The sequence below is a fragment of the Panicum hallii genome, chromosome 4, assembly GCF_002211085.1.
Source record: "Panicum hallii strain FIL2 chromosome 4, PHallii_v3.1, whole genome shotgun sequence".
Lineage (NCBI taxonomy): Eukaryota > Viridiplantae > Streptophyta > Magnoliopsida > Poales > Poaceae > Panicum > Panicum hallii.
In genome coordinates this window covers 2,192,337-2,211,569 of record NC_038045.1, presented here as the reverse complement: position 1 = coordinate 2,211,569, position 19,233 = coordinate 2,192,337, and the positions used below count along the sequence as shown (strand labels likewise).

General features: G+C 43.9%; 3 protein-coding genes across 4 annotated transcripts; 2 read left to right on the top strand and 1 right to left on the bottom strand.

Moving 5' to 3' along the window:
* The first annotated feature begins 109 nt into the window (after positions 1-109).
* On the top strand, positions 110-3,425 carry LOC112888900 (probable 2-oxoglutarate-dependent dioxygenase At3g50210). Its single transcript, XM_025955286.1, has 12 exons — positions 110-275; positions 689-804; positions 1,280-1,398; positions 1,476-1,539; positions 1,618-1,685; positions 1,982-2,040; positions 2,118-2,271; positions 2,379-2,398; positions 2,617-2,663; positions 2,884-2,964; positions 3,052-3,141; positions 3,219-3,425. The coding sequence occupies exons 1-12, from the start codon at positions 242-244 to the stop codon at positions 3,345-3,347; spliced, it is 981 nt and encodes a 326-aa protein (XP_025811071.1). The 5' UTR covers positions 110-241; the 3' UTR covers positions 3,348-3,425.
* Positions 3,426-3,963: 538 nt separating this feature from the next.
* LOC112888898 (probable cadmium/zinc-transporting ATPase HMA1, chloroplastic) lies at positions 3,964-11,144 on the bottom strand. Its single transcript, XM_025955284.1, has 13 exons — positions 10,535-11,144; positions 9,838-9,988; positions 9,565-9,749; positions 9,226-9,372; positions 8,804-8,999; positions 8,498-8,610; positions 7,944-8,182; positions 7,341-7,446; positions 6,915-7,079; positions 5,950-6,166; positions 5,290-5,477; positions 5,122-5,208; positions 3,964-4,342 (listed from the first exon to the last, which is right to left on the bottom strand). Exons 1-13 carry the CDS (start codon positions 11,042-11,044, stop codon positions 4,163-4,165), a joined length of 2,484 nt encoding a protein of 827 aa, XP_025811069.1. The 5' UTR covers positions 11,045-11,144; the 3' UTR covers positions 3,964-4,162.
* Positions 11,145-14,482: 3,338 nt separating this feature from the next.
* Positions 14,483-19,085, top strand: LOC112888897 (pentatricopeptide repeat-containing protein At5g65560-like). 2 transcript variants are annotated; one of them, XM_025955283.1, is made up of 3 exons: positions 14,483-17,763; positions 18,384-18,455; positions 18,724-19,085. In XM_025955283.1, exon 1 carries the CDS (start codon positions 14,650-14,652, stop codon positions 17,614-17,616), a length of 2,967 nt encoding a protein of 988 aa, XP_025811068.1. In that variant the 5' UTR covers positions 14,483-14,649; the 3' UTR covers positions 17,617-17,763; positions 18,384-18,455; positions 18,724-19,085. The 2 variants fall into 2 exon arrangements, with proteins under 2 accessions (XP_025811068.1, XP_025811067.1); XM_025955282.1 differs by having other exon boundaries at positions 18,312-18,455.
* Positions 19,086-19,233: the final 148 nt, after the last annotated feature.

Sequence of the window (19,233 nt, the reverse complement as noted above, 5' to 3'; positions counted from 1 at the left end):
CAGTAGCCAAGTTATATTATGCTTGTGCACTACATGACAACGCTTCCATTACCTGCTGCTGCTTTTGCGTCACATCGAGAGAGAGAGAGAGAGAGAGAGAGAGAGAGAGTCTGACGTCACGCTGTTTGTCCTCGCCCATCAGCTGCTATTAACCGACTAGCGAGAGCCCCAGCCATCGCCGCAAGCTCCAACAATCAGCATCGTTTATCCCCAAACTTCGAGCTTCCTCCCTCTGCGCACCATGGCTTCCGACTTCAAGGCGATCCCCCTGATCGGTACGCGTTAATTATTATGAATTGTTTGTCAATAGCGATTCGCCGATTCCATCTCACCACTTCAGTCTAGATACGATTCCGCCTCCAAAGATTCAGATTCGGGGTATCCGGATCAGACTCTGCTTCGTGGAGATGCCCAATTCTTGTTCCATTCTGTTCCGCGCATTTGCTGCTCCATCCAGATTTGCATCTTCTGTGTGGGTTCAGAGCCAGTGGCTCCGGTTTCTCCTTCACCTCTTTCTTTCCTGCGGCAGTGCTGACAGCCTCTGAAAACGGGCGCATCTGCTCGTGCTCCGGAATCTGATTGATACCAGACTCTCATTTTTGAGTCGACGCAGTTCGTGCCTTTTGTATTCTCTTTGTGCCTTTTGCAGTCTCGAGTCATAAGAGTTGTTTCTTCCTACCATTGCCAGATGTTGGCCCGCTTGTCGGAAAGATTGATGATCCGAATATGGCCAACGACGCGGATTTGCTTGAGGTTGTGCAGATGCTGGACGACGCTTGTAAGGAGGCCGGATTCTTCTATGTGGTAATCACTTGTTGACTCTGTGGTAGCAGACAACCTGCTCCAAACCTCTAAGCTAACTGTATAAATTAAGGTAGGTTTGTTTTAATATAACCAATGATGCTTAGGCGTCTCAACTTTGAAATGGACTTGGAAGCTGCTACTCGTTGATGTTCTGGTAGCAAATCATCCATTTTGGATTCTTTAGTAAAATCATGTCAGGAAAACGTGTTTATGTATACTTAAGTTGTGATGTTTGAAGTAAACATGAGAAGTAAATATGTGGACATCAAGCATTAATAATGTATGAGGCATGCGCTGAAGTTACATCGGTAGTATCTTTTAAAGTACTGATGCTCATATCTTGTTCAATTTTGCTATAGGTGCATGTGCACAGTTTGCTTTCCCTTTTTTTTGTTAATGAAAAAAAGGTGAATCTTTAAACAATCTGTAATTGTAAAATCTAACCAAGGAAATACTGTCTGCACATTGTTAACAGAAAGGCCATGGTATTGCTGAGTCTCTAATGAAGGAAGTCAGGGATGTGACACGCAAATTCTTTCACCTTCCTTATGAGGAGAAATTAAAGATTAAGATGAGACCTGAGAGTGGATACAGGTGTGGTTACTTAAACATGTCCAACTTTTCCTTGTTCTGTTTGGTCCTTTGGGAAACTTCTGACTGTTTATTTTCAGAGGGTATCAAAGGATAGGGGAGAATGTTACCATGGGTAAACCTGATATGCACGAAGCAATTGATGTAAGTTCACATTTGTCTCTGTATTTTCTTCTCATGCTTTGACCTGTTCAGAGCTAAACCTGAAAACAAAAATGGCAGTGCTACACTCCTATTAGACCTGGCAAATATGGAGATCTTGCTAAACCGATGGAGGGATCTAATTTATGGTATGTTTCTAAACTCAAACTTTTCATCTCTGTTCTCCAGGTACATCTTAGAGCACCACAAAAGGATGGTCCGCTCTAACTTGATTTTGTGGATTAAAACTTGAAACATATATGATATGAAATACTCCATTTGGCTGCAAATTTCTTCATCATTCATCATTTAGAGTAGTACTGAAACAATATCTGAATCTAGACTTGATTTTCCTGTGCTAAAGTGGCCACTCAATTGATGTTGCTTCTATACTATTAAAAGGATGTTGTTTTCCCAAAGGAACTAATCATTTGCTTTCATACAGGCCAGAAAATCCATCAAATTTTGAAGCACTGCTGGAAAACTATATCAATCTATGCAGAGGTCTACTTCTCGGCCTACTCTAAACAATCTTTTTCACTCATGGCTACCAGTGTTCATGATGCCATTTTCCATTGCAGATCTTTCAAGAAAGATCATGCGTGGTATAGCCTTGGCATTGGGTGGGGCAATTGATGTGTTTGAAGGGGAAACAGCTGGAGATCCTTTCTGGGTGCTAAGGTTGATTGGTTATCCAGTAGACATTCCAGAAGAGCAGCGCACTGATACTGGATGGTAATCAATATATGTCGGCCATTACTATTTTGCATTATGCTTACAGAGTATGGATGCCTCTCTCACTGCTCTTCTTTTGTATTTGATGCATTCTATGATGAATCCAGTGGAGCTCATACGGATTACGGTAAGTACATCTCTCCGAGATTTTTCTTATTGAAATTAGATTTTTGTATGTGGAATTGAGGAGATTACTTCTGGTTGTTATAGATAACACACATTACAATGATTATGTTGCATTTAAAGAAAATGACATGCTTTCTCAATCTTTGTTGCTCTCTGAAGATTGTTAGAATTTCTTACCAAAATCTTGAGATAGTTCTCCTCATTTGGTTAACACTGCAGGGCTTCTGACACTGGTTAACCAGGATGATGACATATGTGCCCTTGAGGTATTTATTTATTCATTCTCATATATATCTTGTATTTATTTAGGAGTTCTTATTAAACTCTCAGTCCAGTCTGTTCTGTTCTGTTCTGCTAATAAGAGGAGCACTGTCCAAGATGAGAACTTGATTTAACAATGAATCATAATCAATCTTGATATGCTTACTTTTAATAATGCTCTCCATCTTGATAATCTCTATAAATTCTTCCATGATGCAATTTCAGGTGCAAAACCGCTCTGGCGAGTGGATATATGCAACTCCGATTCCCGGAACCTTTGTTTGTAACATTGGTGACATGCTGAAGGTTTTCTTTCTTCTCTTCTTTGCATGTTCATTTATATCTGATTGTTTTACAGCAACAGGAGCTTATATGTTATGGTTCTTGGTTCAGGTATGGTCCAATGGGATATATCAGCCCACACTTCACAGAGTTGTCAACAACTCTCCTCACTACCGCGTATCTGTTGCGTTCTTCTATGAGGTTCTAGCAATTTCTCTCTCGCTTGCTCCTCATGTCAACTTGCTTCTCTTCTTATTTTTGTGAAACCAATGGTGCAGTCCAACTTTGACGCTGCCATAGAGCCTGTTGAGTTCTGCCGGGAGAAAACCGGAGGTGCTGCCAAGTACGAAAAGGTTGTGTACGGGGAGCATTTGGTAAAGAAAGTCCTGACGAACTTTGTCATGTAAATTTGCTGGGTGCAGATGTTGAAGGGAAAAAACTGATTGAAATATTCATCAATAAAACATGTCTGTCCATTCGTGCCATTGCAGTGAATTTATCAAATGCCTTATCCATTGGTGTCATTGCAATGAATTTCTGTGCCAGCTCTACATCTATATATTCTATTTATTTGGAGACAATAGGACTCCAAAGCGCTAAGAGCAAGGGACCCTACCTAGAAAAACGGCTGATGCCCACTCTGCGCGCTGAGTGGACCACATCTACATTGCAATCTGTATACACTTTCGTCCTCGCTTCGCGTAAAAAGATTAACCCAAATTTTTCATCCTCGCTTCGCGTAAAAGGTTAACCTAAAGTTGTATAGAGTTGGCTATTTAAGTTAGCTCATCACACTCTTAACCTACTATATGTATGGTACTCTGGTTGTGGCCCAACCAGCTCATAATGTTACAAATAGTGGCTCTACAACTTTTGCATCCCGAGAAATTATCGTCTCTGGAGTTACAAGATCCCCCCCGGTCCTTGTACCGTACTCCGTACCGTACTTCGGCAGCAGATGCTGACTGGAAATCACCTATCAATCGATTGGCACAGCAGTTCAGTATAGCACCTGCATTCCTATTAACAAACGGGCCAGACAATTTTCGGCACTGTTTTTTACTTTTACCTCAACATGGAGCCAAATTACTTCCTTTACATGGTGGAGATAAGAGTACAGGCTACAAAAATTAGGTTAGAACCCCTCATCTAAATTCAAATTCAGACGGTACCACACAAAGAAGGTAAAAGGAAAAAAGATAAACGTTGCTGTACATGGTATCTACAAGGGAACAGTGTTTGTGACATAGTTTGATGAAGAGCTTTTGAACTTGGATGAGAAATAATTTCTTAGGCCATCAAAGAGCTGCTGGATGTCGTCTACTAAGGACCATGTCGGAGCATTCAGGGCCCGTATTGAGTTGAGGCACACTAGAAGGGTTCCTCCTTCATGAAGAAGTACCTGAAATTTGTAATAAAGATAGAAATATGAACACCAAAAGGAACTTTTTAAAAAAAAAATCTACACATGCAAGTACCACGACACTTTGCTGGGAAAGCATAGGAAAGCATACGTAACCACAACCAATGTTTTATGTTTTATTAATAGTTTGCAACCCACTGAGATAAACTGGATCTCTACTCACACCAAACATGTTTCAGCACAACGGATCATATTGAAATCTTGTTGAGCCCACCAGAATGTCAGGTAAACCATGGATGCAGATTTTTTTTAACAGAAGGCTTAAGAGATTTAAGAATAGGGAAGGTCAACAAATATGTGTGATTTTGGAACGTCGATTTTGGAACGCCCAGACATTTTATTTCTATTGAACTCACACTACCAATTTACTGGCTTGCTTCCCATGACAACAGCAATTGGCTATGGTGCTCAGCTCCTCATCGTTTAAGTACAAATGAAGTGGCACCACCACTACAATTTCACCTTTTGTTTTGGGAGGTAGCAACAATTGGTTAATGTAGTCATGTTAAGCTTATAATGGAAATATGTGAAGAACCCATCCAATAGATGAGAACTGAAATCTGCTCTTGTGTAGAAGGTTAAGGTGTCACTCCACTGTACTACAAATGGGTATCTGTAACATTACATTTATTCAAACTCTACAATTTACTTTGTAGTATATCACGGAGGACTATTAGGGCTCAGGTCAGTTGAACAATTTCAAAATTTCCTAGCTATAAAAACACAGAAGCATCATTAAGTCATGACAAGAAACTTACCGTCAACCAAAGAGGAAGAAATCCCAGGACAGAAGGAAGCGCAGCAAAAACAATGCATGTTAAGGCCAGAGCCACACTTTGTTTGACCTGTAAGGATAAACCTCAAAGTGTAAGAAACAGTAATATTGCATGTGAAGCTGAAGTGTCACACATGAAAACCATCTATACCAGTGAAGTTGTTTGGCGAGCCTTAGCAATGCAGAATGGCACCCCACAGATATTATCCTGCAACAACAGAACATCTGCAACAGCCACTGCTGTTGCACTGGCACGTTGGGCTAGAACCATTCCGACTGTTGCAGCTGCAAGAGCTGGAGCATCATTTATACCATCACCGACCATTATTAAACCTCCACCTGGAAACCATACAAAGGTAAAATAATGAACAATCACAAGGAAAATAAGCACAACAAAAGGAATCATATAGCTTCAAGTTCAAGTTTCTATGATGCATGGTTGAGCTCACAAAACTATAAGATTCCATTTTACAATTTAATTGTATACAAGGAATTTAGCTACAGATAGTAGGTATGACCTTTAGCTGGTAGGTTGCTTTTGTCCAAAAGATAAACCAAAGTTGGAATGCAACCATTGGAGTCATTAGATCCATGCAGTATGCAAATAAAAATTTATTAAGTAAACTACCGGCGGGATTATATTAGATAAAGTCATGTGGTGTGGAAAGAGGTAAAAGTGATGTAGAAAGCAACCATGTCTACTATGTGACACGAGTTAAATCTATGCAAGCACATACTTAGATAACATATGTAAAACTTAAATCCCTGATATAATGAGTTGACTTCTGATAGGCATATCACAAGGAAGTACCTCCCTCCCTTGAAACTGCCTTTACTTTATTCAATTTGTCCTCTGGCTTTAAAGAGAAGTGGACTTCATCAATACAAACAGCTTTAGCAACCCTCTGGGCGCTTGATTCATGGTCTCCCGTGAGCATCATGATGCGGAGTTTAGCCTTCTCTCTTAAGGTAGATATAACTTCACAAACACCAGAACGGGGTTCATCCTCAAAGTGGAAAAGGGTTACCTGAAAATTTTAAAATCAGCTGATATAATACACTCGAAATCAGTTTGTGCAGGATCTCCTGCAAGAAGAGGATAATCGCCAACTTCGACTATCGACTGTGTAAATTCTCAAAGTCCAAAATCTTGTAGGCCAGCCAGGGAGTTATTATGAAACCTAAGGCTCATATGTCTCCAACTTCGACTGTGTAAATTCTCAGTGTAAAAAAGCTTGTAGACCAGACAGGGGGTTATTATGAAACCTACAGCTCATATGGTGATAACACATTCAAATCTGCGTGTACTGTTTGCAAGCAGAAGAATTCAGCATTCTAGCAGAACCATGAGTGTAATTGTATAGCTACAGCTTAATACAGTCACCGGTGCAAGTGCAACCTTATTGTCAGTGAGTAAGGCCAAACAAGGTAAGGTCACGTTTTTTTACTATGAAAAGCAAGCTGAGATCATCTTCACTTGAAGAAGAGCAAGTTCAAAGGTTCTAAGTAGGACCCAAAGAAGCTATAATGTCCAAATCATGAATCAGATTCAAATTATCAGGGTACTGCTGACCAAGTTTCAGAATAGACAGGCCATAGGCCATATGCCCATATCAGATGGACCAAATGCCAGTCAAGACCACCTTGGCTGTGTTTGTAGTTCTCACTGTGGAATGGGATGGGACCATAGTGGTTCATCACTTAGGTGCAGAACAAAAATACATGTCCAGATATACATGAAAGAAGAAAAGAGTTCTATACTCATATTTAACTAACCTTTTTATCAACAGATAGAGCAGCTTGGACAAATTCAGGCCCATATGCAGAACTTCTTACTGCTTGTTTTATTTGTTCTGATTCACCATTAGATCTGTATAGTGAAGAAATATAATCCACAGAACCAATAGACGCCTCAGATAGCTCATTTTCGTTGTTTCTAGCCTGTAATGCAAATGTATGAGGTGTTAGGCTAGCATGTCACAGGCTGGCTCTCCAATTACTCCATACCGACCAAGCAGAAAAAAACATTCATGCTAAATTGTTGAGTTATGTAAAACACATGCAGCTTACAACATACAATAAAGTCCAACGGTGTTTCAAGTAACACACCTTAATTATATCTAACAACAGGTAAGTTCTTTCATATGTCGAAGATTCCATATGACTTTGCTGATTTAAAAATATTATCAAATCTACACATACCTTTACACCACTCAAAGTTGCAGCAACTCCCCTACCAGGTAAGCATTCAAAACTTTCTACAGCAACCGCTGGAAGCTCCTTTCCAACAGAGTGGTCTAAAACAGCCCTGTGATCATGCAAACTATATGTCAATTGCTTGCCATAAACTAGTCTACAAATTTCAATGCATACAATAAAAAAATTGAACAGTAGAATATTATATACACTGCAAATTTCAAATGCCATGCTTCAACTAGTGCAAAAAGACATGAAAATCTACACCAATATTAAGTGCAAGAGCTGTTTTTAGTGCTCCATGCTGAATCAGCATAAATAAGCTCATAGTGGCATTCATATTAACTAGGACCCATGCTGGTCCAGTGCAAGACTACCACTAATGCCTTGAGTGAATAGAAATTCAAGCAATCCCATGCAACCAGAATGGACCAAGCATGCAGCTTCCAAATTAGAACACAGATCTGTGCCTGAGTTTAACAACACTGGTACAATATTTACACTTGTGCAGGGAGTATATTCTATCCACGCATAGAAAGCCCAAGTAGTGCAGAGTTCTAGTTATAAAACAACTAATTCAGCTTTTGGTACGTTATCCATTTTTCTTACCTTCCAATTGGATGGGTTGTTCCTTTCTCCATCGCTGCAGCAACAGCTAGAGCTTCACTTTCACAGTTTGGAGTGCAACACGGATCATTATGACCATTTGTCACACCCAAATGTCCATGGATAGGCTCGATTGCTTTGCACGTAAGCTTCCCAGTTGTTAACGTGCCTGTCTTGTCAAAAGCAATAGACTGACAGGCTGAAAGAGCATCTAAGACATGACCACCTTTCAACAAAATTCCCTACAGGAGAACAAAAGAAAAGGTTCATCAATCCACTATACCAGATGGAAATGGAGCAGCTCGTCAGAGAAAAGGTTGTGTTCAGAAAGCGAAATGACTGCTAGGGTGCAATCTCCCAATAATACCAGGAGGAGCTTCGTAGATGCAGCAATTGCACCATCCCAACAAAGATTTTTATTAGAAAACTATGGGCTGTACCCAAACTTATGTGCACTATGAATTAAATGCTAGATGCTTTCATGAAATTCAGAAGTCAAGAGAGTTTTGTATCACATTAAATGAAGATCTCGAACAACTGAAACTTTCAAACAGTACCTTACTAGCGAGAGAACTGATTGCAGTTGCATATGCCAATGGAGCTACAGCCAATGCACAAGGAGATGCAGCCACCATAAGTCCTAATCCACGGTAAATTGAACCCCTACAAACTAAAGAAAATGTCAGAGCATAGAAAGTTCAAGCCTGAAGCTAAACGTATCAAATCAATAAAATTGGCAAATCAAAATCATCAGTAGGGAAGTTATCCAAAGATATTGCATTTAGAACTATCAGGAAGTACATAATATGTTATACATAAGTAGCTAGCAGGACCACTACAGCAGTGTAACATTGGAGGATTACCTGAATTACCAAAAAAGGGCCACTTAAAGAGTAACGGTCCCAATAGTACAACAGCCAAAGAAAGGGCCACCACAACTCTGCTATAGTACTCTCCAAACTCATCAAGCCATCTTTGCAACTTTGGCTTGATTAGCTGGCCCTCTTCAGTCAACTGGACAATTCTGTTGAGTGTTGAATCCTCCCATGACTTGGTCACCTAGAACAAAAGGTAGTAAACAAACAACAAATGATTCTCTTGCAAGTTGACAAGGAACACCATAGTATAGAAGGAAACATAATGTACTAGCATAGCAGAATTGTTACTAGTAACTACTGAATATTAAAACAAAAACTTTGTTAAATCTCAAAAGGTTAGCTAGGTTTCCTTCTCTTCATCAAAAAAGTTGGAACCAGCCTCTTCAGTGAAGGGGAAAAAGGCAAACCTTTACAATCATCATTCCTTCCAAGTTCCTGGCACCGCCTGGTATGGCATCTCCCACTGTCCTTTCTAGAGGTTTTGTTTCACCAGTTAGGTGTTCAATTGTGACAGTTGATGAACCTTGGTAGACTTCTCCATCAACAGGCACAGCCTAAAGAATGCAAGAACTGCACCAAAATGAGATAAATTTCTAACCACGCAGAATAAGCATACCATCAGCATGAAGGGTAAGCTGAACCATTGTACTCAGTTAGACACAAAGTGAAATTCCACGAAGAAGCTATGAAATGAAAACAAAAATAGGAAATGCAAAGACTGAATATCTATACAAAATATAACACACCTCGCCAGCTCTGACCAAGATATGAGAACCCACTTCAAGATCATGCACAGGAACTTTGGTGTAACTTAAATTTGAAAACTGTACAGATTCTTCGCCACTTGTTTCTAATAACAGGGCAAATTCAGGATGATTTTCCTTCAGTTCCCTCACATCAAACATTGACTTACTTGTAAAATACTCTTCAGCTGTAAAAAATAAGAACAGGAAACTTTTGATAAACACACAAGAGGAGCTAACACATGGATCTTTCAATTGTTGTCAAAAGAAATGTACCGATATGAGCCAAGTTAAACATTGCAAGAAGCAGGCCACCCTCCAATGCGTTTCCCATAAATATAGAAGCAAATGCAGCAAGAGCCATTAGAACATGGATATTTATTCTTCCATCAGCAATATTTACAAGAGCATCAAGCGCTGCAGACACCTACACAGTAAGCAAGAAATGTCAAACAAGTATGTTGGCAAGCAAGCCTCACAACAACAAATTATTCTGATCTTCCTTGTTATGGAGGAAAACACTGCAAAGAACATTTTCGCATTCAATTATTTCATGTTATATCAGTGCGCCTGTCATATCAGCTGCCAAGAAACTTCAGCTGAAGCCCCAACTACAGACTGGCTAATTTTAAGCTCGAACAAGAATCTTAAGTTCTGTGATAGCATCCAAATAGCAGCTTCCCTCTGTGAGCTTGTAGACAAGATCACCAAAGCCACTCAATCACATAAAAGCTTATACCAAGTGTTTACAAATGGATTGGGACGTGCTTATTGAAAATACTGCGACACAGAATTGACACAACCCAAACACTAACCAGTTCCTCTGAAAGTGTAAATGCTATCTGTAAACACTAACTAGTTCCTAGTGACCATAGATTGACAATTAAACTTCATTCGAACCTAGTTAGTGGCGATCCCTAATGCTGCACAGGAACGTAAGAGCTAGCAAAGGAGCAGAGCAGCTAGGCATTACCCCGACGAGAGGGAAGGCTACGGCGATGAGCGCGGCCGGCAGGCGCCCGACGGAGTTGAGCAGCGCGACGTGCGGGCAGGCGGCGGCGACGAGGAGGAGGCCGAGGGAGATGCAGCAGACCTGAAGGTGCTCCCGCAGCGCGTCGGCGACGTCGGCCCACCCGATCGCCCGCGCCACCCGCATGACCGCCGCGCCCCCGCCTCCCCCGTGCACGTCGACCCCGTGGTGGCCGTGGCCGTGGTGGTGGTGGTCATGGCCGTGGTGGTGGTGATGATGGTGATGGTGGTTATGGCCGTGGCCGTGGCCGTGACCGCCGTGCGCGCGGGAGGTAAAGAGCAGGGACTGGCGCGAGGCGAGGGGGAGCGGCGGCCGGCGGGTGAGGGCGAGGGGTTTGGGCGGGGAGCAGCGGCGGCGGAGGTGCGGGAAGGGCGGGGGCCGCGAGAGGCGGAGCAGGTGCGCGGACGGCTGGACCGGCGAGGAGACTGAGGCGGAGGCGTTCAGGAATTGCATCGCGAGCGGCGGCTGGTGGGGGGCGGGGCGGGAGGGAAGGCGGAGATGGGGGTGAGATCGCTTCGGCGAGGCGGTTGACGCTGGTGGTGGTGAGCCCTGAGCAGCTCAGGGGGAGGAGGAGGAGGAGACTGGTCCAATGGTCCACCAGGGGTTGGACTTTTCTGGCGGGCGTGTGGTAGACGGGTGGCTGCGAGCCAGGCGATGGCGATGACGGGCCCGCTGCCAGGGTTTGGCTCGTGTCGTCACCGTGTCACCGAGTGGCTTCATCGTGTCGGCACGGTTCGGCACTTTTGCTACTTTTATCGTGCAATCTGAAACTTGTTGACGCACCGTATAATGCACAAGGCACGTCTGTGTCTTTTTCAGAAAAAAAAGGAGTTGCATCTGGCCATATTTCAGAAGTTCGGAGGCGAAGTGCATTATATTTCCCATAAAATCGTGCCAAACCATTCTGACACAGTGATACTAATCTGCCCAACGCAAAAAACACTTGTGAACTCCACGTAACTTGCAACATTTTTAGGCGACGTGGGTGTAAATTTTATGTCTCAGTTTTATTTTTATAACCTATTTGACTACGATTATGTGAGCGTGCAATAAGGACGTCGATGTTTCTAGAGTCTTGATCATCAAGATGGACATCTAGGAAGGGCAAGTTCCTTGTTGACCATTTTAAAAGCTTCCGATCCCTTTTCTATCATCGATGTCTCAGTTATGATAGGCTTCCCTTGTGCCCTATCAACTGCTGATCTACCATGGATGCGACAGTGCGTGCCCTAAAAGAAAAAATAAGACGAAGAGCATGCTCCAGATGGACCGGATCCATCAAGCTGCTGCTAGGCCCAGACGTGGGCTAGGATTTTGCTCCCATGAGGCCCAGCCTAAGATGGGCTGCTGAACTTGTGGGCAGAATAGAAAGAAAGCTCAGGTCTACTGCATTTGCTTTGATTTTCGATTGCGGTAGTATTTCCAAATGCAAATGGATTACCTTACCTCGAGTCCATCAACTCTTCCATTCGAGCCTCGCAAAAAGAAAAAAAATACCCTCTTCCATTCGAGCAGTAATTGTCAAATTGTCAAAACTGTTAGAAATCTAGGCAATTTTCGGTATATTTTAATTCCAAATATTAATATCAATTTCATGATATAAATGAGTGATAAGGTGTGTACAATATATGTGCACGTGTTCATGTTATTCTCATTAATAAGCATGAACAAAGAATTAAACCAGAGTAGGTTTAGTAAGTACCCCAAGGCGGGACCAGTGCCGGAGGCACCGGTTGCGCCGTTACCAGCTGGAATAGACATGCTATTCGACTGGCCTTGCTTGAAGTAGCCGAACTATGTCGTTGCAGGGAGATGTTCGCAGTGCAGTCCCACGAACGGTTACGCCGGGAAGTAGACGAAGTAGTCGTTCGCACGAGCGGTTGCGCCGGGAAGTAGACGAAGGAGTCGTTCAGGGAGCGAGCAGTCGCGTCAAGACGCTCCCCAAAAACCTAATTGCCCGCGTCCCGTGCAGGACCTTCAGCGAGCAGAGGTTCCGGAGGCCCTGCTCTCGCTAGACCTGTGCGCGCAGTGCTAGCGGTGGGGAAGGCAGAAAGCAGCTGAGGGAGAAGGGAGAGGTCTCCTGAAGAGGAGTACCTTGAGAATGCTTGAGATGAGTGAGGATGGGAGGAGAGGGTGCTGGCTTATATAGGCTCGAGATGCCTCAGGTTCAACGAACCTGGACGTCACGAATGGCTTTGATGAGCGGCAGTTAATGTGCCTTAATGTGCCTCAGATTCAACGAACCTGGACGTCACGAATGGCAGTTAATGTGCCTCAGGTTCAACGAACCTGGACGTCGTAAAGAGCCTTCAATGTCTGGTCATTAGTATCGACATTAACACTCTGTTTTAATGCTCTTCACTGCAAAACGTTCTCATCTCATCTCGTCGCGTCGCGTCGCGTCGCGTCGCACCGGCCGCGCCTCGCCACGGCCACGGCTCGGCGAGGCGAGCGAGCGCGCGCGCGCGTGTGGTTCACCGTCCTCCTCTTACCGGCTTCTCAAGCGGTGTACACGAAGTCCACCTTTTAAGTCGGTTGAGATCCTCCTCAATTCCCGGTACGGAATTAAGCATTGATTCCCTAGCATTAATAGTGGGCTTTAAATTCTTTTAATGCATTAGAATAAATGGGCCAAGCCCATTACTCCAACAAAAACTAAGACATGAGCAGGAGTTGGGTCAGCATTACCCCGACGAGAGGGTAGACGACGACAACGAGCGCGGCCTGTAGGTGCCTGATGGAGCCGAGCGGCACGACGTGCGGGCAGGCGGCGGCCGCCACGAGGAGCCCGAGCGAGACGCAGCAGACCTGGACGCGCTCCCGCAGTGCGTCCGCCACGCCGGCAAGCCCGATCGCCCTCGCCGCGTGCATGACCGCCGCGCCCCCGCCTGCCCCGTGCGCGTCCACCGCGCGGTGACCGTGGCAGCAGTGCCCATGGTGGTGGCCGCTGCAGCCGGCGCGAGAGGGGTGAAGAGCACGGATCGGCGCGCGAGGTGGAGATGCGATCGTGGGGTAAGGGGGAGGAGCTTGGGCCGGGAGCAGCGGCGGCCGCGGCGGGGCTGCAGGAAGGTCGAGGCTCCCGAAAGGCGGGGGACTGACGATACGGCGGCGAGTGCGGTTAGGAGCTGCATTGCTGCTGCGGCTGCGGCGACGGCGGATTGGGGTTGCTGCCTTGCTGGCCAGGTGGTTATGGCGTTGGACTAGCACAGTTGGTGGTGATATGTTTTATACTAAGTCGATTTTTTGTTAACTTTGACCAAATTTATTAAAAAAATATATCAACGTATTAAACTAGTTGCATTAAATTCATGATGGTTTCATGTGTTGATATGTTTGTTTGGTATTAATGTATTTTCATATAACATTAGTCATTAGGTATAAATCCAAATCTGTGGATTGTATGTGGGCCATCACTGTTTTTTCGGATAGTGCTATAAGTTCACGAAACATGACGTGCTACTTTTGGGAATGGTGCTTACTGCATGTTAACATAGTAGTTGAGCTTATCATGCACCAAGGTGCATCGTAGGGATTAATTTTTTACACACATGCTTAATGATATGACCACATTCTCTCTTTTTGAGCACCCATGTCTAAGCACGTAGCATTGCTGTTTGTAGCGTATTCAAATCTAATAGATAGTATGATGTAACTTTTCCAGCGCATGTAATTTTCAAATAACTATCGTGACATGGTTGGTTGAGCAATAACTAATTTCAAGTAACTGTTCTCTTTCTTGGCAAACAAGCTCAGAAATTCAAATTCCCTTGTCTCAGCCTCTCGGCTGGGTAAAAACGGCCACCGCTACTTGCTTTGCTGGTTCTTCTTGTGGAATACGCCTTTCAGCGGTAAAAACGGACAACGCACTCGTTAGTTTTCCCGCAGCGAGCGGCTTGTGGCGAAACGCCTTCGGTGCCGCAAGCGCAAGCAACGGGGCCATCCCAAATTACTTGGTGGCCGCCGCCGCCGCCGCCTCCGTGCCGGCGCGCGGCTAAACCCCCCCATAACCCCCACCGCTCCGCCGCTGCGGCAGCGAAACCCTAAAGCCTGCCGCCACCATGCCCCGCCTCCCGCGCGTCCCCCGCCCCGCCCCCGCCGCCGTCGCCTCCACATCCACGCCGGACATCGTCGCGGAGCTCGGCAACATCATCTCCACGCGCCGCTGGAACAAGGGCACCGCCTACAAGCGCCTGGCCCCTTCCGTCACCGCCGCGCACGTCGCCGACGTCTTCCGCGCCCCGCCGGCCCCTCTCCACCCCGCCACCGCGCTCGCCTACTTCGAGTGGGTCGCGCGCCGCCCCGGGTTCCGCCACACCGCCGCCTCCCACGCCGCGCTGCTCCAGCTCCTCGCCCGCCGCCGCGCGCCCGCAAACTACGACAAGCTCCTCGTCTCCATGATCAAGTGCTCCGACACCGCGGAGGACATGCGCGAGGCCGTCGACGCCATTCAGGCGATCCGTCGAACGAGTGGCGCGCGACTCGCGCTGTCCCCCAAGTGCTACAACTTCGCACTCAGATCACTGTCGCGATTTGACATGACGGAGCACATGGGGAAGGTGTACTCACTGCTCGTGCAGGATGGATTGCTGCCAGATACGGTGACTTACAACACCATGATCATGGCATACTGCAAGGAGGGTAGTCTCGCCATAGCACACCAGTATTTCCGGCTGTTGAGGGAGTCTGGGATGGAGCTGGATACATTCACTTGTAATGCATTGCTGCTGGGGTACTGCCGAAAGGGTGACTTGGGGAAGGCTTGCTGGCTACTCCTGATGATGCCACTGATGGGTTGCGCTAGAAATGAGTACTCCTACACCATTGTAATCCAGGGACTCTGTGAAGCACGGAGTGTACAGGAGGCACTTGTGCTTCTGTTCATGATGCGACAGGATGGATGCTCCCCGAATGTGCGCACATATACACTCTTGATAAAAGGTCTTTGTAAGGAGGGTAGGATTGATGAAGCCAGGATGTTGCTTGATGAAATGCCTCAGAGAGGGGTGGTTCCAAGTGTTTGGACATATAATGCAATGATTGATGGGTACTGTAAGTTGGGAAGAACAAAGGATGCATTGGGGATCAAGTCGCTGATGGAAGGAAATGGGTGTGATCCAGATGATTGGACATACAATAGTTTGATTCACGGCCTCTGTGACAGGAAGACAGATGAAGCAGAGGAATTTCTGAATAGTGCTATTGCGAGAGGTTTCACACCTACAGTTGTTACATTCACTAACATGATTAATGGGTATTGTAAGGCTGAAAGGATCGATGATGCACTCAGGGTAAAGAATATCATGATGTCAAGCAAGTGCAAACTTGACTTACAGGCATATGGACTGTTGATCAATGTCCTCATCAAGATGGATAGGTTAAAAGAGGCTAAAGAGACATTAAATGACATTTTGGCTAATGGTTTAGCTCCTAATGTTGTCATCTACACCTCTATAATTGATGGCTATTGCAAGATTGGTAAGGTTGGTGCTGCACTAGAGGTCTTCAAATTGATGGAACATGAAGGTTGCCGTCCAAATGCCTGGACTTACAGTTCTCTGATTTATGGGCTAATTCAGGATCGAAAGCTTCATAAGGCAATGGCATTAGTAACTAAAATGCAAGAGGATGGAATAACTCCTGGTGTTATCACTTATACTAGTCTGATCCAAGGTCAGTGCAACAGACGTGAATTTGATAACGCTTTCAGGTTATTTGAAATGATGGAGCAGAATGGCTTGACACCTGATGAGCAAGCATACAATGTTCTCACTGATGCACTATGCAAGTCTGGAAGAGCAGAAGAAGCTTATTCTTTTCTTGTCAGAAAAGGAGTAGTCCTAACAAAGGTAACGTATACATCTTTAATTGATGGCTTTAGTAAGGCAGGGAACACTGACTTTGCTGCCACCCTTATAGAGAAGATGGTCAATGAGAGCTGTAAACCAGATTCGTACACATATAGTGTACTGTTGCATGCTTTATGTAAACAAAAAAAGCTGCATGAAGCTTTGAATATACTGGATCAGATGACCCTAAGGGGAACTAAGTGTAACATTGTTTTCTATACAATACTTATCGATGAAATGATAAGAGAAGGGAAGCATGACCATGCGAAGAGGCTGTTCAGTGAAATGACATCATCAGGACATAAGCCTAGCGCAACCACATATACCATATTCATTAACTCATACTGCAAAATAGGTCGAATAGAGGAGGCTGAGCATCTAATTGGGGAAATGGAAAGAGACGGTGTTTCACCTGATGTGGTAACCTATAATGTATTCATTGATGGTTGTGGGCATATGGGATATATGGATCGTGCATTTTGTACTCTAAAGCGCATGATGGACGCATCATGTGAACCGAATTACTGGACCTATTGTCTTCTGCTCAAGCATTTTCTAAAAACGAGTTTGGGTAATGTTCATTATGTAGACACTTCCGGCTTGTGGAACTGGGTAGAGTTGGAAACAGTTTGGCAGCTTCTTGAAAGGATGGTGAGGTATGGTTTAAATCCTACAGTAGTGACATACAGTTCTATCATCGCAGGATTTTGCAAAGCAAAACGTTTTGAAGAAGCATGTGTGCTTCTTGATCATATGTGTGGAAAAGGTATATCTCCCAATGAAGAGATATACACAATGCTTATCAAGTGCTCTTGTGATACCAAGCTCTTTAAAAAGGCCTTATCATTTGTTAGAAACATGGTAGATTGTGGGTTTCAGCCTCATCTTGAGTCCTACCAGTATCTTATTACAGGCCTCTGTGATGAGGGTAACTATGACAAGGCTAAGTCACTATTCTGTGACTTACTTGGAATGGACTATAATCATAATGAGGTGGTATGGAAGATTCTAAATGACGGTTTGCTAAAAGCTGGCCATGTTGATATTTGTTCAAAGTTGCTGTCTGCTATGGAGAATAGACACTGTCATATTAACTCTCAGACATATGCTATGGTGACTAATAACATGCATGAGGCTTCTGGCAGTGTGGTTAGTGAACTCAGAGGAGAAGCAGCCTGACTGATTGTTACCATTATTGCAAAAGGATGGTAAATTTCATTTGCTATTTGTTCCCTTGGTGGGCAATTGTATAAATTGCGTGCTTTCAGTGAACCCAAGCTCAACATTTCGAAAGCAGCTATTTCATCTCGGACATCAGATATAATGGTAAGTGTTCCCCCAGAGGCATGGATCATGCAGAGAATTCTTATTACACTTCTTTTCAGAATGTTTATTGCCTGAAAGCTGAAAATGCATAGTTCAATCTTCATTTTGGGTCACTGGTGCATTTGACCTTTTATGATTTCCCTCTTTCTTTAAAGAAACCACTCATGTTTTGGAGTTTTCCCCAAAGATAAACTGTTTTCTTTTCCTATCGACACCAGAAGAATCTTTGCAATTTTGATATCTGTGATTTGCATATAACAAGATGAATAGAGCATACATTGTACAGCATTGACTTGAGGCAAGCAACATCCTGTTGCGATTGTATTTGATCAGCATAGTCCCGACACATGTTTGTCAAGATATTCTGTCAGTAGCAAGGCTTTTCATACCTAGCCAAATGAAAGGCACATCCTAACCTGTTTTGCTATGTATCTAGAACCTGTATATTGCTTCTCTCTTTTCTCTTTTCATACATGTATGCAAGATGGCTTTGCATATTGCTTCTCTCTTTTCTCATCATGATCTTATGTTCCATTTCTAATTTTCAGCTGATGCTTCGATTATGCACTGAGGAAGTGTAAAGAAAACCAGTGACAATTTTGTTTCTATACGTTGAACAGTGTATTCTGGGTCAACTTGGGTGACTATGCTGTCAATTTTCAGAAGCTATTCTGTACAGCAGACGAGCTATGGTGAGTACTCACTTGGTATCTGACAACTCAGTGAGTATGTTGCTTGCTGCCATCTATCTGACAACTTACTTGGTATCTAATACTCCCTAACTGTAGTTCAGGTCCATGGAAGCATGAAACTTAGAACAGCTGCTGAACATTCTTGTATTCTTGGAGTTTCATTTCTTTAATTGCTTGAAGTGCCTTTCCCTTTGCATCGCTTTGATTGCCGCGTTTAATTGCCTTATTTGTCTTTTTATATCAGAGCTTTTTTTTTCTTCATCTGTAGGATCCACTCATGAAAGCCTTGAGAAACTTTTCGAAAAGCCAATCAATTAGAGAGACAGGAGAACAAGACAAAAGACTCTAAAAAGACTCGGAACAAGGTTGCATTGGTGCCTCGATTCGTTCGTTGTATTAACATATTTTTTCAATAGTGCCCTTCTGTTGGTATTTGGTAGCCCCATACTGTGTTTTTTACTGCCGTATATACAATATACTTCACGTCGGTTGCACAAGCCACATTGGAGCAACTCAGTTTAAAAAGAATGAGAATAGGTTTTAGCGTGTATATTTTATAATTTTATATATGAACGCAAACACAAGGGAAAGTATTTCGTTGCGTCTATGAATGTATATCATCTTTACTCTGGAAGATTAAAATATTTAATTCAGGATACCGAAAATGGTGCACGAACTTTTACTGTGGTTATCGAACACTTTATCAGATAATGCAAATATTAACTCTGTAACCCATCTCAAAGATCAAGCGTGCCATCTCAAAGATCAAGCTGCACGC

Excerpts from the sequence above, each read along its gene's own strand:
- LOC112888900 (XM_025955286.1), top strand. The coding sequence starts at position 242 with ATGGCTTCCGACTTCAAGGCGATCCCCCTGATCG. Across the intron at positions 1,399-1,475 it reads AGACCTGAGAGTGGATACAG|AGGGTATCAAAGGATAGGGG; the intron begins GTGTGGTTACTT and ends GTTTATTTTCAG. Across the intron at positions 2,399-2,616 it reads TGGAGCTCATACGGATTACG|GGCTTCTGACACTGGTTAAC; the intron begins GTAAGTACATCT and ends TTAACACTGCAG.
- LOC112888898 (XM_025955284.1), bottom strand. The coding sequence starts at position 11,044 with ATGCAATTCCTGAACGCCTCCGCCTCAGTCTCCTCGCCGGTCCAGCCG. Across the intron at positions 8,183-8,497 it reads TCAGTTCTCTCGCTAGTAAG|GGAATTTTGTTGAAAGGTGG; the intron begins GTACTGTTTGAA and ends GTTCTCCTGTAG. Across the intron at positions 7,080-7,340 it reads CAACTTTGAGTGGTGTAAAG|GCTAGAAACAACGAAAATGA; the intron begins GTATGTGTAGAT and ends TTTGCATTACAG.
- LOC112888897 (XM_025955283.1), top strand. The coding sequence starts at position 14,650 with ATGCCCCGCCTCCCGCGCGTCCCCCGCCCCGCCCCCGCCGCCGTCGCC.